This window comes from Heloderma suspectum, chromosome 1 (genome assembly GCF_057233095.1).
Source record: "Heloderma suspectum isolate Gila_16-S chromosome 1, 16-S_ref, whole genome shotgun sequence".
NCBI lineage: Eukaryota > Metazoa > Chordata > Lepidosauria > Squamata > Helodermatidae > Heloderma > Heloderma suspectum.
This window is the reverse complement of record NC_139458.1, coordinates 437,262,839-437,288,551: the sequence shown is the minus strand read 5'-3', so window position 1 is coordinate 437,288,551 and position 25,713 is coordinate 437,262,839. Positions and strand designations below refer to the sequence as shown.

Genomic DNA, 25,713 nt, shown 5'->3' with positions numbered 1-25,713 from the left:
CTAAATAGAAGTGGTTAGGATGGGGTTCCCCTTCATGGATCACTGCCTTGTTGTGGCGAAGGGGCTTGCGTAACTCAGTGAAGCCATAAGCTATGCCATGCAGGGCCACCCAAGACGGACAGGTCATGGTGGAGAGTTCTGACAAAATGTGGTCCACTGGAGAAGGAAATGGCAACCCACTCCAGTATTCTTGCCAAGAAAACCCCATGGAACGTATCACAAGGCTAAAAGAGATGATGCTGGAAGATGAGTCCCTCAGGTCGGAAGGTGTCCAATATACTACTGGGGAAGAGCAGAGGGAATTTCCAAGTAGCACCAGAAAGAGTGAAGCGGCTGGGCCAAAGCCGAAAGGACACTCAGCTGTGGATGTGCCTGGTGGTGAAAAGAAAGTCCAATGCTGTAAAGAACAATATTGTTTAAGAACCTGGAATGTAAGATCAATGAATCAAGGTAAGCTGGAGGTGGTCAAGGATGAGACGGCAAGATTGAACATCGACATCTTGGGAATCAGTGAACTAAAATGGACAAGCATGGGCGAATTTAATTCAGGTGACCATCATATCTACTACTGTGGGCAAGAATCCCTCAGAAGAAATGGAATAGCACTCATAATCAACAAAAGGGTGGGAAAAGCAGTACTAGGGTACAATCTCAAAAACGATAGAATGATTTCAGTACGAATCCAAGGCAAACGATTCTACATCACAGTAATTCAAGTCTATGCCCCAACCACTGAGGCTGAAGAAGCTGAGGTTGATGGGTTCTATGAAGACCTACAACACCTTCTAGAACTAACACCAAGAAAAGATGTCCTCTTCATCATAGGGGATTGGAATGCTAAAGTAGGAAGTCAAGAAATCACCAGGATAACAGGCAAGCATGGCCTTGGTGTACAGAATGAAGCAGGACAAAGGCTAAAAGAGTTTTGCCAAGAGAACACGCTGATCATAGCAAACACCCTTTTCCAACAGCACAAGAGGCAACTCTACACGTGGACATCACCAGATGGTCAATATCGAAAACAGATGGATTATGTCCTTTGCAGCCAAAGATGGAGAAGCTCTATACAGTCAGTCAGAACAAGACCTGGAGCTGACTGTGGCTCAGATCATGAGCTGCTTCTTGCAAAATTTCAGCTTAAATTGAAGAAAGTAGGGAAAACCACTAAACCATTCAGGTATGACCGAAATCATATCCCTTATGAATATACAGTGGAGGTGAGGAATAGATTTCAGGGATTAGACCTGATAGACAGAGTGCGTGAGGAACTATGAACGGAGGTCCGTAACATTGTTCAGGAGGCAGCAACGAAATCCATCCCAAAGAAAAAGACATGCAAGAAAGCCAAGTGGCTGTCTGATGAGGCTTTACAAGTAGCTGAGGAAAGAAGGGAAGCGAAAAGCAAGGGAGAAAGGGGAAGATATACCCAACTGAATGCAGAGTTCCAGAGAATAGCAAAGAGAGACAAGAAGGCCTTCTTAAATGAACAATGCAAAGAAATCGAGGAAAACCATAGAATGGGAAAGACTAGAGATCTCTTCAAGAAAATCGGAGATCTCAAGGGAACGTTTTGTGCAAAGACGGGCATGATAAAGGACAAAGAAGGCAGGAACCTAATGGAAGCAGATGAGATTAAGAAGAGGTGGAAAGAATACACAGAAGAACTATACAGGAAAGATCTGAATGTCCCTGATAGCCATGAGAGTGCGGTCACTGAACTTGAGCTGGACATCCTCGAGAGTGAAGTTAAGTGGGCCTTAGGAAGCATTACTAACAACAAAGCTAGCAGAGATGACAGTATTCCAGCTGAGCTATTTAAAATCCTAAAAGATGATGCTGTTAAAGTGCTGCACTCAATATGCCAACAAATTTGGAACACTCAACAGTGGCCACAAGACTGGAAAAGGTCAGTTTACATCCCAATTCCAAAGAAGGGCAACGCCAAAGAGTGTTCAAACTACCGTACAATTGCGCTTATTTCACATGCCAACAAGGTTATGCTCAAAATCCTACAAGCTAGGCTTCAGCAGTATGCGAACCGAGAACTACCGGAAGTACAAGCGGGGTTTCGAAGAGGCAGAGGAACTAGAGATCAAATCGCCAATGTTCGCAGGATCATGGAGAAAGCAAGAGAATTCCAGAAAAACGTCTATTCTGCTTCATTGACTACGCTAAAGCCTTTGATTGTGTGGATCACCACAAACTGTGGCAAATTCTGAAAGAGATGGGAGTACCAGATAGGGATGTACGAAAGTCACTTACCTGAACCCGAAAGTTGATTCGCGGTGGGGGGGAGGCGCTCCGTCCCTCCCCCTGAAATTCTGGCTGGGGGGGAGGCGCCCCGTCCCTCCCCCCGAAATTCTGGCCGGGGGGGTTGCCCCGTCCCTCCGGCCGCGAATCTGGTCCTGCCGGGATGCAAATGGCGGCGGCCATAGCCGCCGCCGTTTGTGTCCCTGCAGTCAGCCGTGATAGGCTATGTAAACGTTTACGTAGCCTATCACAGCTGAGTGGAAAAAAAACAAACCGCGCGTACGCAAATGGCGGCGCCCATGGGCGCCGCCATTTGTGTTCCTTATTTTGGCACTTGTAGTCTACGTAAACATTTAGGTAGACTATGGCGAAAATAAGGGGAACACTATTTGCGTTCCCCTTATTTTCACCGTAGTCTATGTAAATGTTTACGTAGACTACACGTGCCAACATAAGGAACGCAAATGGCGGTGCCCATGGGCACCGCCATTTGCATACGCGCAGGGTTGTTGTTTTTTTCACTCAGCTGTGATAGGCTACATAAACATTTACGTAGCCTATCACGGTGTTTTTTTAAAATCTAGCTGTGATAGGCCACGTAAATCTTTATGTAGCCTATCACTTTTTTTTTTTTTTTTAACTTGGAAATGGTGGCAGTGGCAGCTGGTCGGAAGACCAGCCGCTGCAGCCGCCGCCGAACCGCCGCCGGAGCCGCCGCCGCCGCCAGGGACATTCACACAAGGTAAGTCCTGTCCCGGGGGGGGGGGCCAGACCGTTTCTCCACCAATTTCAGGGGGCCGAATGCGCTGGCATTCAGCTTCCCCGAGATTCGTGGAGAAATTCTCTGACATCCCTAGTACCAGACCACCTTACCTGTCTCCTGAGAAACCTGTACGAGGGTCAAGAAGCAACAGTAAGAACCGGACATGGAACAACCGATTGGTTCCAAATTGGGAAAGGAGTACAACAAGGCTGCATATTGTCGCCCTGTTTATTTAACTTATATGCAGAGTACATCATGAGAAACGCCAGGTTGGATGAATCACAGGTCGGAATTAAGATTGCCGGGAGAATTATCAACAACCTCCGATACGCAGATGATGCCACCCTAATGGCAGAAAGCAAAGAGGATCTCAAGAGCCTCTTGTTGAGGGTGAAAGAGGAGAGTGCAAAAGCTGGTTTGAAACTCAACATTAAAAAAACGAAGATCATGGCATCTGGCCCCATCACTTCCTGGCATATAGAAGGGGAAGAAATGGAAGCAGTGACAGATTTTACTTTCTTGGGCTCCACGATCACCGCAGACGGTGACTGTAGCCATGAAATGAAAAGACGCTTGCTCCTTGGGAGGAAAGCTATGGCAAACCTAGACAGCATAGTAAGAAGCAGAGATATCACCTTGCCGACAAAGGTCCGTCTAATCAAAGCGATGGTTTTCCCAGTAGTAATGTATGGCTGTGAGAGCTGGACTATACGGAAGGCTGAGCGCCGAAGAATTGATGCTTTCGAACTGTGGTGCTGGAGAAGACTCTTACGAGTCCCCTGACTGCAAGGAGGTCAAATCAGTCCATCCTAAAGGAAATCAACCCTGAGTGCTCATTGGAAGGACAGATCCTGAAGCTGAAGCTCAAATATTTTGGCCACCTAATGCGAAGAGAAAACTCTCTGGAAAAGACCCTGATGCTGGGAAAGATTGAAGGCAAAAGGAGAAAGGGATGGCAGAGGATGAGATGGCTAGATAGCATCACTGATGCAATGAATCTGGACTTGAGCACGCTCCGGGAGAGAGCGGAGGACAGGAAGGCCTGGCGTGCTATGGTCCATGGGTCACGAAGACTCGGACACGACTGAACGAGTGAACAACAACAACAAGGATGGGGTTGCTGGGCTGCAATCCTAAATATGCTTACTCTAGGGCTGCCTTCCCCAAGATGGTGCTCAGTGGCATGGTGGCTGGGAATGATGGGAGTTGTAGTCCAACACATCTGAAGGGCATCAGGTTTGGGATGTCTGCCCTTATATCTGCTGAAATTCCAAGTTCTATGGAACTATTAAAAATAAGAGCATCAGAGGAGTCATGTTGGACCACAGCAAGGGGCCATCTAGTCCAGCATTCTGTTCATGCAGTGGCCAACCAGCTGCACATGGGAGACCCACAAGGAGGACACGAGTGCAACAGCACCCTCCCGCCCATGTTCCCCAGCAACTGGTGTGCATGGATAGGCATACTGCCTCTGATACTGGAGGCAGCATATAGCCATCAAGACTAGTAGCCATAGATAGCCTTCTCCTCTAGGAATTTGTCCAGTCCCCTTTTAAAGCCAGACAAGTGGCTTTAAATCCGAAGGGACAGGTGTTTCTCAGTGCTGGCCCCACACCTTTGGAACTCCCTCCCCAAGGAGATGTGTATGGCCCCATCACTGCTGGCTTAAAAATCAACAACCTGAAGAAACATTTATTCCGGCCTACATGAGGTGCTTAAAATCTTTAGCAGCAGCAGGAGTAACATATAATTGTAATTCATATGTTATTGTTTCCAAGATATTGTACATGGCCTTGTGAGGGCAGTGTACCTTGAAAGGCAGGTTAAAAAGCTTTTAAGTAAATAATTAAAATAAATCTTGCAGTAGCGAATTCCACAGTTTAACTCTGTGCTGTGTGAAGAAGCCCTTCCTTTTATCTGTCCTGAATCTCCCACCAGTCAGCTTCATGGGAGGACCCCTCTGGGTTCTAGTATTAGGAGAGAGGGAGAAAAATGTCTCCCTCTCCACTTTCTCCACACCATGCATAATTCTGTACCCTCCATCATTCCTCCCTTTACTCGCCTCTTTTCTAAGTTAAACAATCCCAGACTTTGTAATCTTTCCTCCTAGGGGAGTTGCTCCAGCTCCTTAATCATTTTGTTTGCCTTTTTCTGCACCTTTTCCAACTCTACAATATCCTTTTTTAGGTGCTGCACCATATTAAATAAGGCTGCACCTTATTAAAGCTGCAGGAGGTCTGCCCTCTTTTGCATCTGGCCCTTGCAGGAACATTAGTAACCTGCAGTTTTGTGAGGTGAATTGCTCCTTTTGGACCAAAGATCATAGCATATGTGTGGGGTGGGGGTGGGGGAGAGATGTGGACCACATTTGTATATGAAGATTTGTAAAAAAAACAAAAAAAAGAACAAAAAGGGGGAATAAAGAGGAAGCTTTGGAGTAATGCAGAACTCTGCACAGAGCAGAAATGTGGGACAATGACCAGTGGAGGCTGGTGGCTCTGATGTCAGTGGGGCAGTGAATCTGCTCTGGGTTGCAGTCAGAACCAGTCAGGACTCTAAAGGAGCTATCCAAGGTGTTTTGATTCACCGCCCCACTGACATTGGAGCCACCAGCCTCCACTCTCAATGACATTGGCTTCCTTGTGCCGAATCTCCCCCCCCCCCTTAAAAACAGTCTTTGCTGTGTGTGTGTGGAGTGGTAAATAGCTACCTAAGGGGGATGGCAAAACCTCAGCTGCAAACTTCACGGAGTGAGCTGCAGGCCAGTTTCAATTGCTTTCTGTGTGATTTCCCTATAGCTTGTTTTCTACTCTGGACCTCTTTGACCTCAGAAAATTACCTATATGGAGAAAAGACCCAGCCGCCGCCGCACCTTGTGCAAGGCCTTCAGGGCTCTTAATCCTCTCCAGTCCTGTCTCTTGGCTCCTCTTCCCACTTCCCGAGCTGGAAAGAAACAAACCCACACCTGGAGTTACCCTTGCTAAGGAGGAGTCAGTCAAGCTGACATATCGGTTCACCTTGAGCCTGCCTACAGACTCTGCCATCAGGACACCCAAAAGTGATTTTCAGCCAGTCAGGCAGATGAAGGTGTGGGCAAAGCAGATGGGGTGGGGGGATGGCTAGCGGAGGAAATGTCGGTGGGCTAGGAAGGCGAAGTGGCCTGACCCACAGCTCACTGCTGTCCTCTGCTGGGGAATGTTTTGTGAGCTGGAGCAGTAGGATGGCCAAGGAGATGAGCAGGGCAGCAGCTTCAAACCTGGAGACTCACCTTTGCATTGTCTTAGCACATTTTAGGCTCTGGCTTGCAGCCAAGAGGGTAAAGGGGGAAAGGCGGAGGCTGTTCACCAGACCCACACAATCCTGATAACATGTCACAGTTCCCAGGCTCCAGTCTGTGGCTTCTTGTTGAGATGGTAACCAGGGAGCCAAGCCTTGGCGGGTGCTTCCAGACAGACAGCTCCCTGCGCTGCCAGCCAAGGGGCATTGGGCAACTATTCCATCGGTCTCTCCTTCACAGATTTTTTTGTGGTAAGAAAAGAGACAGAAGAAGAAGTGGTGGGAAAACGCAGGCGTGGTGGGGGGGCTTACGAAGGGAAGACATATGGGGATGGCATGAGTATTCCCATTGTTGCTGTTGTTTTAAATCAGGGAGAGGTGACATGTGGTCCACAGACCACACGTGCCCCCTGGCCACTTTTGCGGCCCCTCACTGTCCCTGCTGTGCTGCTGAAATTTGGTGGTGCAACAGCAGCAGCAGCAGCGAAGAAAAATCACCGCCATTGAAAAACAGACATGGCAGTTTGGTGCTGAAATTGGTGATGGCCCATTCACGGGAATCACCAGGGATGGACACACATGTGCAAACCATTCTGCACCTGAACTCAAACCAAAGCTGAGACACAAAATGTTATGGGTTGACTGACTGCTAGACTAAACTATGCCCCCCCCCCCATCTTACCATGGCAGGTGGTAGCCCTGACACTGCTGACGGCTTCTGGGGAAATGCTGGAGTGCTCCAAAATGGTGAATCCTGAACTCTACCAAGCGGCCTGCGTACATCTGGGCTGTTTGGGCATCATCCTCACCGTCACCTTCCAGTGCGTGCCAGAGTTCTACCTGCAAGAGACCATCTTCCCATCCACACTCAAGGAGGTGAGGCCAAAATACTGGTGTCAGGCAATCAAACTAACACTCTTTTGAGAGGGATGTGTGTCCACCCCTTTTCTAAAATGCAGACTTTAAAGAACAGCTCTTGGCAGGACAAATGCCCCTAGACCAGTTCAGCCAGCATGCAACTGCAATTAGTTAATGAATATTCTTCCCACACACGCAGAGTCTCTACGCGTTTCATTTGTTAGGAAATCTTTTAAGCTCCGGACTTTAACTAGGAAGATTAAGTGACTTGCAGGGAGTATCTGTTCTTTGGAAATGGATTTTTCAATGTCTACACCGTGTGTGTGTCCTTCTCCTTTACTACGCATCGGGGTTTGTAATTATTTGTTTGCCACATGTAGGGCACAGCTGTACATATTCTGTGGCTGGGAATTATGGGAGTTGCGCTCGAAAACATCCACAGGGCACCAGGTTGGTGAAGGCTGGCCTAGAGGCTCAGGGTGCTTCCAGATGGAGGGCTCCCAGCGCTACCAATCAGGAGGCGTCATGCGGCTATTCCATCTTTTCCTCCTTCATTGATTTTGTGTGTGTGGAAAGAAAAAAAGACCGAAGAAGGGAGGTGGTGGGCTGGGGAGGTGGTGGGCTCTCCCACACTGGAGGCCTTCAAGATGAGGCTGGACAGCCACCTGTCGGGGATGCTCTGACTTGGATTCCTGCATTGAGCAGGGGGTTGGACTCGATGGCCTTGTAGGCCCCTTCCAACCCTACTATTCTATGATTCTATGATTCTATGAAGCAGTGGAGGGTTGTAAGTGGAAGGTGGTGATGACTGGAATTCCCACCCCACCCCATAAATTCCATGAATGAGGCAGAGCGATTTCATGATACATGCCTCTTCTGGAAGCACCCTAGCTCAGGGGTCCCCGGCCCTTTTGGACCTAAGGTCACATTTGGGAATTTGAGAAACTGCGGTGGGCACCACCCCAAAATGGCTCCCATGGAGGATGTGGCTAGTCACGTAACGGCTGCTGTGGGGGCCTGGCTAGTCAAAAGGTGCAGGGGCTGGGGAGAGAGAAAAGTGAGGCTAGAAGCTGGGAGGAAGGGGGGGAAAGAAAGAGTTGCTTTCTGGCTCGCCCAATCTTCTTCCATCCACACAGACCTTTCCCCTTCGTTCTCTTTCTCCCCACCGCCACTCCTCTAGCCTCGCCATTTTTCTCCCCCACCCCTTTCCTCGCTATTTCTCTCCCTTCCCCAGCCTTAGCCTTCTTCTTTCTCTCCCTTCCTAGCCCTAGCCTTGCTCTTTCTCTCCCACTTACCCCTTTATCTTGCTGTTTCTCTCCACTCCCAGCTCCTAGGCTCGCTCTTCTCTCCCCTCTATCCTTTTGCCTTGCTTTCTCTTCCTGCCCACTGAGCAGCTGAGCAGCGGTAGGTTCAGGAACAGGAAGCGCCCTACCGTTTTTTAAATTTTTTATTGAAGTACTGTTTTTAAGGGGATAGAGTGTAAAGAGCTGTGTGGGCATCATTGGAGATGGCCACTGGTGGGATGGTGCCCATGGGTGCTGTGTTGAGACCTCTGCCCTAGATAAACATCAGGGAGGGATGGTTACTCATCTCCACTGGCTATGGGGACTGTCACGACGAGTGACTGCACTCCAGCATTTCCCACTACTTTATACGGAGTCAGTCCATTGGTCCATGTACTCCACTGTTATATATTCCGACTCTCTACTGCACTCTAGGGTTTAAGGCAAGGAAAGGGCCTTTCCCACCCTGCTGGCTGAGATCCCTTTTAACTGGAGACGCCAGGAACAGACCTGGAGGCCTTTTGTATGCAACGCAGAAGCTGTGCCACCAAAGTATGGAGGCTGTGTGCTCAGCTCCAGCCAAATGGTGCAGACACACATCTGCACAGCAGTGATGACTTGAGTTTGACTTGCAGTGAACTGCTGGGGGCGCGAACTAGTCCAGTGCAAAGCACCAGCCCCTGGGGGAATACCAGCAGCGCAGGAGGCAACAGATAGGAAGCGGCTGCGCGAGAATTGTTCAAAGCCAGGACCACAGCCAGGACCTCAGCAGAGCACGGGTGCATGGGAGGGGAAAGTCACTCCCCAAAGGGATGTTGTGGAGCTGGAAAAGATGCAGAAAAGGAAAGCGAAACCATACTTAGAGGGGGGATTCTGGGAGTTGTACTCCGACACATCTGGAAGGCACCAGGTTAGGGTAGGCTGCTCTAAGTTTTTGATGATTTTGCTTTCCTTTTCCATACCTTTTCCAGCTCCACATTGTCTATGCTGGCTAGGGGATTCTGGGAGTTGTAGTCCAACACATCTGGAAGGCACCAAGTTGGGGAAGGCGGAGTTAGAGATACCTTCTGTACCAGGATAGGCTAAATCATGTGCAGTTTTTTAATTTACCACACACACAAAAACGATGACCGCAGGGAGGTGGGGCAGGGGAGGGAGGTGAAAGAGGGTTGTAAAATGAGGTCAGGTGTTGAAAGAGAGGATGGGAGGGGAGGATTTTGCCTCTCTTACCTCCCTGAGTTGGGCATCAAAATTATTTGGCAGTTGATTCAGGAGAGGCCAAGGGAAGTATTTCTTCACACACTACAGATCAACTACCCCCCCTCGGTGCCCCCCCAGATGTGTTGAGCAGGATGTGGTGGCAGAATTAGACAAGGGGAAGGTCTCAACAGGGAAGGGACCTATGAGACAGGACTGCATAGGTAAGCAGCAAGGAAGAGGAGAAACAACGGGTAAGCATTTAGACAGGGCTGGGCAACCTGGTGCCCCCCCAAGTGTTTTGGACTACAATGCCTATAGTTCATAACTATTGGCCATCCTGGCTGGGGATGGTGGGAGTTGTAGTCCAAAACATCCAGAGGGTACCCAGTTGCCTACCACTGCATTTAGGCATTACTTTGAGGGGAGCAGGCAGCCAAAAACTATTTTCTTTCCCCCTCTTCCATTTTATGCACTTGTGTGCTTATGCATTCACCATCCACTTTACTGGAAACAACCTTTACTGTTACAAAACCACCCAATGCATGGCAATGCCTGGACCCCTCATACAATTCCATGACTGAATCAAAGGGGTTGCACAAGAAAAGGCTCATCTGGAAGCTCCTGAATGGGGACGGAATCTGAACCACCATTTCATAGAATCATAGGACTGCTTCACACCGGGCTTTCATCCTGCGATTGAGGTTGCTCCTTCATGGAAGTTTGCAGGCTCTTTACATGATGCTGTGATCATTCAAGGCATCTCCTGCATTAAATGCCCTTTATTCCATTTTTAAATAGATTGCAGATAACAAGCTATCAAATTACCCCGTCCTGTTCCGCTTCAGTTTTCTCTGTCAAAAGAGTGAAAGCGGGAAGAAGAGGAGCGAGATCAGTGAAAGATAATGGAAGACTCAGATATGGGGGAGAAGGAGGGGGAAAAGGGAAGGGAGAAAGGGAGCGCATGTAAAGGGAGTCAGTTGTGAGCCTGCATTTACAACGGAAGAAGAAAACCCCGTTTAAAATGCAGGATTTTAGGCTGGTGTAGAAATGCCCATAGAATCATAGAATAGTAGGGTTGGAAGGGGCCTATAAGACCATCGAGTCCAACCCCCTGCTCAGTGCAGGAATCTAAGTCAAATTATCGAAAGTCTCCACTAATCTAAACCCTAAAATGAACCTTTAAAAAAAGAGAGGTCGAGTTTCCATTTTGGAGGACAGCTGGGTCTGCCAAAGAGACACTGCTTTTGATCTGGAGTTAAAATGAACTGTTTTGATGGGGTAGAAATTCTGCATGCATGCATCCCGGAATCTGGAGACTGTACAAGTATTCTCCATTGTTGTTGCTGTTTTAAATTAGGGTGAGAAATATGTGGTCTGCAGACCACCTGCTCCCCCTGGCCATTTTTTGCACTCCCTCCCTGCCCCCACTGTACCAGTGGCCCTGAATTTGCTGCTGAAATTTGGTGGCGTGGCAGCAGCAGCGAGAAAAAATAGCCTCCAAATGTGGCTGTTTGGTGCTGAAATTGATGATGGTCCAGTCACAGATATTGCCAGGGATGGACACACCTGTTTGTGAACCATCCCACAACTGAACTCAAACCCGGTTATCTCCCACTGCATTTAGGCATTGCTTGGAAAGGAGCAGGCAGCCAAGCCCTCTTTTCTTCCCCCATCCCCACCCTTTTATGCCCTTCTGTGCTTATGCATTCACCGTCCACTTTACTGGAAACAACCTTTACACTTGCAAAACCATTCAATGCATGCCAAGGGCTGGAATGTACATTGCTTGCCCCCAGTGGTGACAGGCACTAGCCAATAGGTACCTGGAACAGCCTGGCACACATCTCTTGAGGCAAACTTCAGCTGCAATCCTACCCACCACTTACCTGAAGTAAGCTCCATTTAATTCAATGGGACTTACTTCTGAGTAGACATGTATAGGATTGCATTGTCCATCTCTCTTCTGAGAAAAGAGTTTTGTTCTGGTTCAGAAAATGTTATGTCTGATGTCTGATCTGAATATTTTCAGGGAATATTCCCTTCACACAGACAGGCACAAACGGAGAGGTAGTCTGGTCTAGAAATCACCAAACTTTTCAGCTCCTTAGGGCAGCTATTTTAAAACAAAAAACGTGACATTCATAATACTTCTCCCTTTCCTCTTATCAATATACATAGTTAAGTATTTCACCAGCCCTTTGCAATCTTCAAAAATCACCCTCATTCCATACACAGGATATATTTAGCACCCTTGATGTTCTGAGCTTTTGCTCTCCAGACACGGCCTATCAAGACATCCAGCAAATTAATCTGATTATCTAATTACAGAATTAACCCCAGCTCTTTTCATTTTGGTCCTTGCAGATCCAGATATAGGCCTGCGAGGAAATAGTCCTCAGCAGCTTCACAACTCCCTGGGAGGGGCATACCAGCAATAGAATAGTAGGGGTGGAAGGGGCCTACAAAGCCATCGAGTCCAACCCCCTGCTCAATGCACGAATTCAAGTCAGAGCATCCCTGACAGATGGCTGTCCAGCCTCGTCTTGAAGGCCTCCAGTGTGGGAGAGCCCACCGCCTCCCTAGGTCATTGGTTCCATTATCGTATTGCTCTAACAGTCAGGAAGTTCAGCCGGAATCTGGCTTCCTGTAACTTGAGCCCATTCTTCCGTGTCCTGCACTCCAGGATGATCAAGAAGAGATCCTGGCCTTCCTCTCTGTGGCAACCTTTCAAGGACTTGAAGAGCGCTATCCTATCTCCGCTCAGTCTTCTCTTCTCAAGGCTAAACAGGCCCAGTTCTTTCAGTCTCTCTTCATGGGGCTTTGTTTCCAGTCCCCTGATCATCTTCGTTGCCCTCCTCTGAACCCTCTCCAGTTTGTCTGCATCCTTCTTAAAGTGTGGTGCCCAGAACTGTACTCCAGATGAGGCCTACCCAGTGCTGAGTAGAGGGAACTAGTACTTCCCAGGATTTGGAAGCTATGCTCCTATTTATGCAGCCCCAAATAGCATTGGCCTTTTTTGCAGCCACATCCCATTGTTGGCTCATATTCAGCTTGTGATCGACAACAATTCCAAGATCTTTCTTGCTTGTAGTATTGTTGAGCCAAGTATCCCCCAACTTGTGACTGTGCATTTGGTTTCTTTTTCCTAGGTGCAGAACTTGGCATTGATCCCTATTAAATTTCCTTCTGTTGTTTTCTGCTCAGCGCTCCAGTCTATCCAGATCACTTTGAATTATGTTTCTCTCTTCCAGGGTCTTAGCTATCCCGCCCAATTTTGTGTCATCTGCAAATGTGATCAGCATTCCCTGCACCTCCTCCTCCAAGTCATTAATAAAAATGTTGAAGAGCACTGGGCCCACGACTGAGCCCTGTGGTACCCCACTCGTTACCTCTCCCCAGCTTGAGAAGGTCCCATTGATAAGCTCTCTTTGAGTCCGATTCTGTAGCCAACTGTGGATCCACCAGATCGTTGTTCCATCTAGCCCACTTTGAGCTAGTTTGCTCATCAGGAGATCATGGGGCACTTTGTGGAAAGCTTTGCTGAAGTCGAGGTATATGATGTCCACAGCATTCCCACAGTCCGCAAGGGAGGTGACTTGATCACAGAATGAGATCAGATTCATCTGGCAGGTTTTGTTCTTGTCAAATCCATGTTGGCTTCGAGGAATCACTGCATTGTTTTCAAGGTGCTTACAGATGGATTGCGTTATAATCCGTCTTTATTGCTTTATAATGGTTTAAACAAAACCAGTGATTTTCTTGCCCAATTATCCGTTACTGCATACATAGTGAGCAGATGTGTTCATTTATTTATCTGCTCATAACATTTTGATCCAATAAGAACATAAGAAGAGCCATGCTGGATCAGGCCAAGAGTCCATCTCACCCAGCGTTCGGTTCACACTGCTGCCCCAATGGGAAGCCCACAAGCAGGGCATGAGCGCAACAGCACCCTCCCACCCATGTTCCCCAGCAACTGGTGTACAGAGGCAGAATGCCTTTGATACTGGAGGAACATGTAGCCATCAGGACTAGCAGCCATCAACAGCCTTCTTCTCCAGGAATTGTCCAACCCCCTTTTAAAGCCATCCAAACTGGTGGCCCTCACTACATCCTGGGGTAGCGAATTCCATAGTTTCACTCTGTGCTGTGTGCAGAAGTTCTTCCTTTGATCTGTCCCGAATCTCCCACCCATCTGCTTCATGGGACGGCCCCATTGGGCTCTAGCATTATGAGAGAGGGAAGAAAACGTCTCCTTAACCATTTTCTCTACACCACACATAATTCTGTACACCCCTTTTCTCCAAGGAGCTTAGGGAGTTATACATGGTTCCCCCTCATTTTATCTTCACAAAAACCCAGCGAAGTAGATTAGGCTGAGAGGTAGTGACTGGCTCATATTCACCCAGCGAGCTTCACAGCTGAGGGGAGATTTGAATCTGGGTCTCCCCAGCCTTAACCATCCTGAATGGTGAACACCCTCCATATGTGTTGGACTGTGGACAATGGGAGTTGTGTTCTATCACATCTGGAAGGCAGCAGGTTAGGGAAGATTGCCCTCACCATTACACCCCACTGTCTTTTTCATTGTAGAACTGTCATCTTTCATCTCTGCTGCTTTCCTGTAACTTCTTCCCTCTTATTTCCTGCACACTCATTTCTTTTGTTTTGCTGTCACCTCTGGTCAAAGAGGTTTTGCAGGTTTTTGACGCACTACAGTGAGAAAGCCTGCAAAGCCTGTTCAGCCAGTTGGGTGACTGTACACACCATGACATCAATGCCTCTGCCAAGCCAGCCTCAGCTCTCTGGAAACTGGCCACCTGATGGCCCTCCAGATGTTTTGGACTACAACTCCCATAATCCCTGACCCCTGTGGTGGCTAGGGCTTCTGGGAGTTGTCGTCTAAAACATCTGAAGGGTGCCACTTGGCCTACGCCTGGAGGAAGCATGGGACTGTCACTGAAAATGGCTGGCCTATGTGATGCTTCACACTTTCCCACTGTGAGTTCAAGCGACAGGTGGCCCCACATCTTCCTGTTGAATATTTCCATGCCCCTATCAGTGGCAGCCAATGAGGTAAAGCCATGGAGGGGAGGGGAACCCTGGGGTGATGGTGTGTACGTCTGCCCTGCAGGGCCTGCCCTACCACTGGGCAGGGTGGGGCGACTGCCTCAGGCGGCAGGTGGTGGGGGCTGCAGGGGCTGTCCTCGTGAGCTCTGGCTGCCCCCCTCTGTTGGAGGACAGGACTGGGAATGCCACACAGACTGACGTAGGGCTTCCTAAACTAGCCTGCTGTCTCAGGCGTGGTACGGGACACGACGTCTTCGCCAGCATTGAAGCAAGGTTCAGATGCCGGTCCAGTCAGCTTCTGTGTGTGGACTGGGGAGGGCGCCATCTTGTCCTTCGCCTCAGGCAGCAAAAGGTCTTGGGATGGCCCTGCTGCCCTGACTTCTAGTTGGGATCCAAGGAGGACACCAAAGAGGTCAACGTGTCGTAGGAATGCCGTTCTTCCGGCCGGATCGCAGAGCTACATATTCAGGACGCTCTGCTGTTCCCTGAGGGATTGGTGTCGTGTTTTCAGCCAATGAGAGCGCTTGATTTTGAAGACAGATCCCCCCCGCAATAGATCCTGCGCAGATCCTGCTTTTGTCAGGTGCCTAGGAGAGCATCAGTCACGGCCAAGGGCCGTGTGTTCCCCTGGCCAACCAAGGGACGTCTCCTCCGGAGCTTCCAGCACAGTGCCCAGCGGGGAGACGGTGCTGTTTTTTGACCTTCGAACTGAGCTTAAACTGAGTAGCCAGAGGACACGCTTGCCTTGAATGCGGGGGCTGAAGTGGGCACGCGCTGGGCAAAGCCAGCCGGAATTGCCTCCAGCTTCTCTCAATAGCAGCAGGGCATCTGTGGAGCAAGAGAGCAAAGTGTGGCACGGTGGTGAGAGTGCTGGACCGGGAATTGGGAGACTCGCGTTCAGGTCCCCACTCGGCTGTGAAGCTAACTTGAGTGACTATGGGCCAGTCACTGACTCTCAGCCAAACCTACCTTACAGGGTTGTTGTGAAGATAAAATGGAGAGGATTATGTAAGCCACCTTGAGTTCCTTGCAAGAGGAAAAAAGATGGGATATAAATGTAATTCATTAATTTTTTAAAAAAAGCTTCTCAAAAGCCAAGGCAGATATCAAAAGGTTTTTTCTTCACAAGTAATACTTTTACACTCCAGCCCTCCCCAACCTGGTGCCCTACAGATGGGTTGGGCTGTAACTCCCATAATGGAGAAGGCTGCTCTGCTTTGATGTGTCTCAATGCCACAGAAGCCAATACAGAAAGTGGAGGAGCCACTTTTAGAAATCATAGAATCACAGAGCTGAAGGGGACCTCAGCGATCATCTAGTCCAATCCCCAGATCAATGCAGGCCGTGGAGCATCCCTGACTGATAGCCATCCAGCCTCTGCTTAAATACCTCCAGTGAAAGAGAACCCACCTCCTCCCAAGGCTGTCTGTTTACCGTATTTGAAATCTGCTTCCCTGCAGTTTCCACTTCTTGATTCTAGTCCTAACCTCTGGGGCAAGAACATGTCTGCTCCATCTCCTGCATATCTCCTTTCAGACATTTGAAGGCCACTATCATGTCTCCCCTTAATTTTCTCATCTCCAGGCTAAACATACACAGCTCTTTCAACCATTCCTCATAGGACTTGGATTCCAGACCCTTCACCACCCTGGTTGCTCTTCTCTGGATGTGCTCCAACTTGTCAATGTCCTTCTTAAAATGCGGTACCCAGAAGTGGACACAATACTCCACGTGTGGCCTGACTAATGCAGAATAGAGTGGAACTATGACTTCACATGATCTGGACACTATGCTTCTGTTAATGCAGCCCAAGATTGCATTCACTTTGTTAGCTGCTGCATCACACTGCTGGCTCACATTCAGCCTGTGATCCACTAAGGCACCTAGGTCCTTTTCACATGTACTGCTGCCAAGCCAGGTCTCCCCCACCCTATACTTGTGTCTTTGAGGTTTTGGTACCTAAATGCAAGACTTGAAATGTATCTCTGTCGAATCTCATCTTGTTTGATTCGACCCAGTTTTTCAGCGGATGTTTTGAACCTTGTTCCTGTCCCCTGTGGTGTTGTCTATCCCTCTTGGCTTCATGTCATCTGGAAATACGATAAGCAGCCTCTGTTCACCTTCATCCAGGTCATTTGTACAGTTGTTGAACAGCACAGGGCCTAAAACTGAGCCCAGCCGTACTCCACTTGGGACCTCCCTCCAGGAGGATTAATCAGCACTCATTGAATCTGGTTCCCCCAACAACGGTGGATCCATCTAATTGTAGCACTGTTCAACCCACATTTCACCAACTTGTCAACAAGGATATTGTGGGAAACCTTGCCAAATGTGTTGCTGAAATCAAGATATACTATGTCCACAGCATTCCCATAATCTACCAAACTAATAACTCTATCTGAAAAGGAGATAAAGTTGGTCTGGCATGGGAGGCAGTATCTTCTCATCATTATAGTATTGCCCTCTTCAGTTTGAGAAATGTCAGAAGTTAAATCCCCTTTTAAAGCCATCCAAATTGGTGGTCATCACTAGGGATGTTGGAGAAATTGGCAATGGAATCACATGAGTTCAGATTTCTATAAATCCAACCCTTGGATTATGCAGTGGATCAGCTTTTCTCGGGCGTTTTGGATTTATGAGATCCTGATTAACTTAGGTTCCAATCCAACCAGATTCGTGGGTGCTGAAGTGAGACAAATGGATCAGTTTAACAGTTTATTAAGTACACCAAGAGGATATATGGAGGCAGAAAGAGTATACAAAGAAAGCTCACGTCCCTTCAGTTGATAAAGGAGGCACCTTTACCACAGATGATAAGTATATCTGGGTCCCCAAGACATACAGGACGCTCCGCTCAGGACCAACAGAAGTTCTCCAGGCCAGCAGCTCTATTCCCCCTCGGAGCGAGACCAAATTGGTTGCGTTGTTCTCAACCTTACATAGCCCTCTATCATTTTCTTGAAGGTTCTCTAAGCATCCCAACCTGGGAAATTAATTGCCTTTCCTTAGAGAGGGGTGAGAGCCTCCGTGCTCATGGGTGAGATAAGACACTACTCCCTGTCTCAAATGGGTGAAGTAACTAGGCATATGTACAGTTGTTTGACATATAGAGCTGCACTTGCTTCATACCAATGCAAACTATGTGAGGGGCCCATGTAGGGAATGAGTCCTACTTTTGTTAGCTAAAGCCTACTAAAATCTACTGACTGTGTTAGGCTACACAGATCTCTGTGACAAGTCCACTACACTGAGTCACATGGATTCCATGGACTTGAGGACCATTTTTTTCACCAATTTTTACTTTCTGGAATTTTACACAAATTTAGTCATAGAAAATACATGAAATTAAAAAACACCAGCCAAAAATGTGCATTTCCTTCATCCAAGGATCTTGGAATTGCTGTAGATCACAAGCTGAATATAAGCCAACAATGGGATGCGGCTGCAAAAAAGGCAAATGCTATTTTGGGCTGCATTAATAGAAGCATAGCTTCCAAATCCCAGAAAGTACTAATTCCCCTCTACTCAGCACTGGTTAGGCCTCATCTGGAGTACTGTGTCCAGTTCTGGGCACCGCACTCTAAGAAGGATGGAGACAAACTGGAGAGGGTTCAGAGGAGGGCAACAAAGATGATCAGGGGACTGGAAACAAAGCCCTATGAGGAGAGACTGAAAGAACTGGGCCTGTTTAGCCTTGAGAAGAGAAGACTGAGGGGAGATAGGATAGCGCTCTTCAAGTCCTTGAAAGGTTGTCACAGAGAGGAAGGCCAGGATCTCTTCTCCATCATCCCAGAGTGCAGGACACGGAATAATGGGCTCAAGTGACAGGAAGCCAGATTCCGGCTGAACTTCTAGAAAAACTTCCTGAGTGTCAGAGCAATACGACAATGGAACCCATGACCTAGGGAGGTGGTGGGCTCTCCCACACTGGAGGCGTTCAAGACGAGGCTGGACAGCCATCTGTCAGGGATGCTCTGACCTGGATTCCTGCACTGAGCAGGGGGTTGGACTCGATGGTCTTGTAGGCCCCTTCCAACCCTACTATTCTATGATTCTATGAAAATATGCATTTGTGGGGGATTTGTGCATTTCTGCAAATAGGAATTTGTGCAAGAGCAAATTTGCGTGGATTCGTGAAATTGGGGAAAAAATTGATTCCACCAATGAGCGGACAACAGAAAGAAAAGCACCCAACAATCCACAAAATGTAGACAGAAGGGATTTTACAAAATCTGTACATCCCTAGCCATCACTACATCCTGTGGAATTAAATTCCATAGTTTAACTCTGCGCTGTGTGAAGAAGCCCTTCCTTTTATCCGTCCTGACCCTCCCACCATTCATCTTCATGGGATGACCCCACTGGGTTGTCGTGTCATGGGAGAAGAAGAAACATGTCTCCCGATCCACTTTCTCCGCACCATGCATCATTTTGTGCACTTGTACCATGTCTGAATACCACCAGCTGGTGCAGGGCCAGCCCTACCATGAGGCAGAGTGAGGGGGTTGCCTCAGACAGCAGATGCCGAGAGGTGGCAGCAAGGTGCTGGAGGCGAGAATTATAGAATCATATGTGCCCCCTAAGCTGCCCTGCGGCCTTCGGGTGTGGTGGTGTTTGCTATCCCACTGCCAGCGTTGAAGAAAGATTCAGCTACCAGTCCAGTCAGCTTTTGTACGTGAAATGAGAGGGGGAACCATCTCAGTCCTTCATCTCAGGCAAGAAAACCCCAACGGGCTCTGGCTCTCCTGGCCTGCTTTTGGGCAGCTGGAGGCATGTGACTGGCCACTTTGAGAAATGGGGTCCTGGACTAAATGGACCTACTTGATCTGACCCAGCAAGGAGAAGCTTCCGAGGTAACTCATAGTTCCCATTTTGCGGACCGGGGGACTGAAGCAGCGAGGCTGAACAGTATCTCCGTGGCTGAGCTAGAATTTAAACCCACCAGGTCCCTTGCTGCACAACAGGCTGATTTCCAGCTCCCTCTTATATCCGTGCCACGGCTGTCCCACCATCCTCTCTTCTTCCAGCAACCCTTAACCAGTTTTCCACCAGTTTCATAAATACTCTTAATTATTAAATCTTTTTCCCCCACAGCTTTTTCCTCCTCTCCTCTCACACAGCAGGAAGGTGCAGGGTGGGCTTTATTTCCCTTTTCCTGCCACTGCTTCTGCTGCACACGATTCCCTTTGGCACGAATGCATTATGGGTCTCATTACTCCCGATTTCACACATGGGCCTCAGGAATGGGCTGTGCATACAGAGGCTCCTCTCGTGTTCAGCAGAACTGCCGCTCTCCGCCAGCTGCATGCCCTCCCGCTGCCTCTCCCTGGACCGCCATTGTCCAATGCGTGTCCCTTCTTCTTCATTTGCTACATCCAATTTGTGCTGGTTAGCTCTCCGGTTCCCATAGCCCCAAGCACATCATAATGAGGAGGATTTTTGGAAAGCCGTTGGTTATTTTATCTTTCAATTGATACAGACACTTTGCTTCCTGTGATGTGAAATTTTAAAGAAAAAAAAAAGCTACAATGAGCTTGCTACAGAAACTGAACAGGTCCAGAGAGTTTTAAAGGATTTTTTTTAATAAAAAAGGATCCATTCAGATCATGGAAACAGCAACATCGTTTACGGCCACCGTGACCAGGAGCCCTCAGTAACCTCCTCCTCCAAGAATGTGTCTGATCCTCTTCTAAAGCTATTGAAGTTGGTGGCTCTCGCCACGTTAGATGAAGAACGCATAATGAACTTATGAACCTCTGGCATACCCAAAATAGTTTTGCATCAGTCATTAACAAGCGAGAAGAGAAGCATTCCTTCCAATCTCATCCCCTGGCCTCTTCGATGCCATCCTAAGATGGCTGAATGCCCTTATTATTTTGGCCTGAGAATCAATATCTTTGCAGGATGCCCAAAGACAGACAATGGGTGGCATCGAGGCTTTTGTTTCCTGAGTCCGTCTACATTCCTGCTGTCCCCTGAGGGTCAAGGCTCTCTCTGAATCACCACCAAGGCCCAACTTTCCAGCTGATATTCTTGGCAACAGGAGTGCCTTTGGATTTAAAGATGGAGCTTCTCTGGGCAAGAATTGCTTCTCGTGGAGGTGAAAATCATTTGTCTTGCAGTCTCCGCCAAATTGCCACTTAATTCTCACACTGTAATCCTTGATGAATCGTTCTGCTTCCTGTATTGGACCCCGAGGACAGAATGGAAGCCAGGGCAGTCCTGTGACTCACCCCCCAGTCTGGAGACCAGTCAGGAAAGCAGGTCTCTGGCACTGCCAGTTCCCTATCTGAGCCACCACTTCAGTTTTCACCTTCAAATGGAGGAGCAACATCCATTATTGCAGATAGCCTCTGCATGACAAACAGAGGCAATAATTGTTCCATTCATCTTCTTTAGCAGCACCATACCTCTCTAGTGTCCTACGCTCTCAGGGACATCCCCAGCTTAAATCTTCTTCTTTAAAGACGCCCATGATCTTTGCAAGGCAAGGACCCAGCGCTCCCCCTGCGCACTCTGTTCCAGCTGGGATGAGGCCATCAGCCTTCAGGCAAGGCCGGAGCAGCAGGGAACCAACCTGAAGGGGAAGCAACCAGTGGCAGGAAGAATGTAGCCATAAGGAGCAGGACATAAAGAGTTGTTGTTGTTCAGTCGTTAAGTCGTGTCCGACTCTTCGTGACCCCATGGGCCATAGCACGCCAGGCCTTCCCGTCGTCCGCTCTCTCCCGGAGCGTGCTCAAGTTCATACATAAAGAGTAGAGCCAAAAAGGCTGCTGTAACTGTTTTGCAAAATTCCAGGTGCTTCCGAGATCCCCCAAAACGGCAGGAATCAATCGAGTGAAATCCAAAGCTCAGGATGGAACGATATGCTGCAGAGGACCAGGGCTGGTGTCAAGAGTCAAGGAAACATCTCTTGCTCTTCTCTGCAGCTCTAAGCTTGGAGCTGAGATTGGGGGAAACAACCTCTGCTCCCCAACAGGTCAGAGATGCAGGGCGGCAGGGGCTTGTTTGGCCTCTGTGCTCAACAGGCATTTTGATTTCAGAGCAGGGCCGACATCAAGGGTAGGCATGGTCAGGCAACTGCCCAGGGCCAACCCCCCAGCAGGAGCCCGCTGAAAGAGCCCCCTGGACTCGCTTCTCCTCTTCACCGTTGCAACCTGCTTGTTCACCTGCCTCTTGCTCTGGCCCAGACAATGGTGGTGGTGAGAAGGAGCAGCAGCAGATGCCGCGGCCTCCTCACTCCCTGGCTCTCAGCCTGTCAAGCAAGCAAGGGCGCAGTGAGGAGCAAGAGGGTGGGGAGCGAGAGCAGCTGGGGACCATGGTGGTGAGAAGGGGGACCCATGGAGGGAGGGGCCCATGGAGGGTATGTTGCCCAAGGGGCCTCTAAAACCTGGAGCCAGCTCTGCAGAGGACATTTCAGCTGCTGCTGAGAATGGCCCCCACCATGGCAAGTCCATCCTTCTCTCCCTGTCCCCCTCCATGATCAACATAGTCCATGTCCTGACATCACGGTGATGTGCATTGGAAGGCTGGGGAAATGGACCTCCTAATGCAATAGGGAGCTTGACATGGGGCCTCTGTCTCAGGGCACTGGCCTACAGGAACATGATGCAGCCAACCTTGCTGAAGGTAAGTGGGTTTAGATCTGGTCAATGCCTGGATGGGTGGCCACCTGGGAACCCCCCAATGTTCTATGAGCAGAAGAAAAGTGGGATAGAAATGCAAGAATGAAGATACGTAGTTTTAGTTCTGATTCTGAAAGCCTGTGTCTGAGCTGTACCACTTCAAATTGCAAGGGGAGGCTACTCATTGGACACACCACCATATAAAACATTCTCTGCAAGAGGAAAACCAGGACATCAAGAAGAAGGGTTCTAGCCTAGTGCTTTTCCTCCCATGCCCAGTCTTTGGTTTGTGATTGTTCTTGAATGGGGGAACACTCTATCATGTGAACCCGCTCTCCCTGCAGACTGAAGTGGTACAGTCATCACAGAGGTTTATCACTGTACCTCAGTTAAAAGAACTAGGCCTTCCCCAACCTGGTGCTGACCCTCCAGATGTGTTGGCCCACAACTCCTATAATTCCAAGCCAGCATGACATTGCCATCCAACACATCTAGAGAGCATCAGGTTGGGGGAGCTGGCAGGGTATGATGGGAGTTGTAGTCCAATGCACATTTGCCATCATGGTGGGAATTGTAGTCTGGTGCCAGGTTGGGGGAAGCTGAACTAGGCTATTGTTCTGCACTCCTCTGAGCATTTGCATTCTCCAGCACTAGGCTGCTCTGTCCACAAAACATGGTGGAGATTTGGAGGACAGGAATAGAACCATTCCTGCTTCTGCCAGAGGATTTGGGAGCCAAACGGGGCAGTTCTCTTCATCTCGGCGTAAGCAGAACAACAACACTGTGCTAACAACCGCTGGATCTCGATCGCGAAGCCCCATCCTCAGTCTCTTTTGCAGGGACAAATGAGATGTTGAGTCCAGAGTTCCTGGATCATGACAAGGCTTCACTGGAGCCTTTGCTTCCACTTCTGCTTCCACCATGTCACAAAACAGAGGGTGAAGGTTGCTCTGGGGGTCCCTATCTCAGGGTAACTGGCTCTGAACACAGTTCAAAAGTGGTTTACGTTGAAGCACACACAAGTCGGGGTATGAAGTACAAAGTCAAATTCCCTTTAAAAATGAAGACATTTCCTAAGCTTCATTCCCTCGACAATATTTTACCCAGTGCCAAGGTTGCTGTGGGGATACAGAGAATGCAAATCTCTCCAGCTCAGAAGGGGCCGTACAAACACAGAGATGGGATCTACTTCTGTTTGAAGAGGGGAAGCGCCATGTAAATGCTAATCTTCCCATTAATCCTGTGTGTCGGGGGCGATTTCCCAATCTCCTGCCTTCGTGTTGGCAGGCCCAGTGAAGTGGAAAGGAACATGCCAGCGAGGAGATGCTTGAAATATTAATGATGAGTGAGGCAATCTCCTCAGCTGTGGTGGGGAATATACATTTTATAGGAGTCTCAGCCTTTTCTTTGGCAGTGATTCATTCCTGCTGTCCCTGTCTCCCCCACAACAGTTTTACTTGGAGGTTACTGCGATCTTATTCGGCTACAAACACTAGGTCTCTATCAGCTGGGACAGCAAAGGATTTTTTTTCCTGGAAGCATTTCTGCATGGGGTAAGGCAGGTTGATCCTTCTGGGCAGCTGTCCCATCCTGTGATCCCTTGAGCTTGCAGGGGAAGCTGGTAGCAACATCAAGGCAGAAAGAAAGTAGAACTTTGGATAGCTCCAAGTTGGTCCTGCTGCCTGGAGCATCCTATGACAATAGGAGGATGTTGTCTCAGCAGGGAGCTAAAGCCAACTGAAGCAGTATGTAGGCTGACAAGACCTGTAGTGTGCTCAACCCCACCCCTCCTGGAGGAGCTGACTAGACTATTGAAGGGCCCTTCCTGTGAGGCTGGGGAGACAGAGGTTCTGCTGGGGACTCATCCTCCGAGCCAGAGGACGACTGCAGGGCTGTGTCCTCTGGGTGGGAGGTTCTTGAATAAGGCACTGGCTGACCTACCTGTGAGGAAGTAGCCTGTGCCTCATCCTCTGCTGCACCCTGGAATGCCTGACAGCTGGAGGTGACTACAGCAGCTAGCAAAGGGAACACCTTGTAAGGGAAAAACTGGAGGCTCAAATTTCAGGGTCCTTAGTATTGGATACCTAGGCACACTTACTTTAAACAGCTTCAGCCTGGCCCTGATGTTCTAGGAGAGGTTCCTTCAGGGACTGAAATAGAGTGTTCACATTCACTCAGATTTACTTAAATTCTACAAATAAGGACTAAAACAAAGACATATGCTAAATGCATTTATCAAAGATAAATAAAGTTTAACACACACACAAACCTTCAGCCAAGCAAAGCAAAGGTAAGGCAACTCACACATCCTGCAGCTGTATGTCCACCACTCACACCTGTACTTTACCAGCAAGGGTAAAGGGACTTTCTCCTTCTCCAAGCATGACCAGGGAGTCATTGAGGCCTAAGTGATAGGCTCAGAGTAATGTGTCAGGTTCAGGGTAAAAGGAGAAAGAGAGACCCAGATCTCTTCTGTCTATCAACTTAAATACCCTCCCAAATTGGTAACCTCCCTTCATATTCTGAAATCTTTACATCTATTAGTTCACAACATTTTAGGTCATCCTATTCCCAAAAAGTCCAGCGTTTGTCCCCCAAATCACCTTCCTCCTTGATGTAAGGTATTAACCCTTTTCTGAGCCGTAGTTCTCCTTTTATGTGGTCAACAGCTCCTTTTTCCTTCCCTTTATTTCCAGACAGAGGAATCCCAAACCACAATGTGTTCTTTTCTATGACCTCTTGCCTTGTACCTAATTTCCTTATAAGGAAGAGACGGTTGATAACCTTCCGATTGACAATACATCACTTATCAGTTTATATATGGCACCTAGCCAGCTTCTAATACAATGGATTTTGTTTCCTTACTTGCCCCGCTACCCCATTAGCGTTAACCCCTGCTTATAAGCACCATCTCTTATCCCTTAAACTTTAAATTCCCCATGCCCCATATTATACTCAAGTGTAAATTGCAAGGCCCAAGAGAATCCTTACAACCTGTTCAACTACCTGCAACAGAGCACTCCTGGAGACAAAAGAGAATGCCTAATTTTACTTACAGTGTTTGGTAGTGTAGTCTGGCATTGATGGCAACAGTTCCCCCAGGCTCAGAGCCCTTTTGCCAATACCTGTGTTTTTTTATTATTAGAATCATAGAATCATAGAACAGTAGGGTTGGAAGGGGCCTACAAGGCCATCGAGTCCAACCCCCCGCTCAATGCAGGAATTCAAGTCAGAGCATCCTTGACAGATGGCTGTCCAGCCTCATCTTGAACGCCTCCAGTGTGGGAGAGCCCGCCACCTCCCTAGGTCATTGGTTCCATTGTTGTATTGCTCTGACAGTCAGGAATTTTTTCCTGATGTTGAGCCAGAATCTGGCGTCCTGTAACTT

General features: G+C 48.5%; 1 protein-coding gene across 2 annotated transcripts in view; it reads left to right on the top strand.

Moving 5' to 3' along the window:
- The window catches only part of LOC146360368 (L-gulonolactone oxidase-like), a 68,906-nt gene that overhangs the window by 20,363 nt on the left and 22,830 nt on the right, over positions 1-25,713 (top strand). For both annotated transcript variants that reach the window (XM_084833161.1, XM_084833152.1), the window contains one exon: positions 6,980-7,165. In XM_084833161.1, coding sequence (XP_084689287.1) covers positions 6,980-7,165 — 186 coding nt within the window. The remainder of the gene's footprint in view (positions 1-6,979; positions 7,166-25,713) is intronic.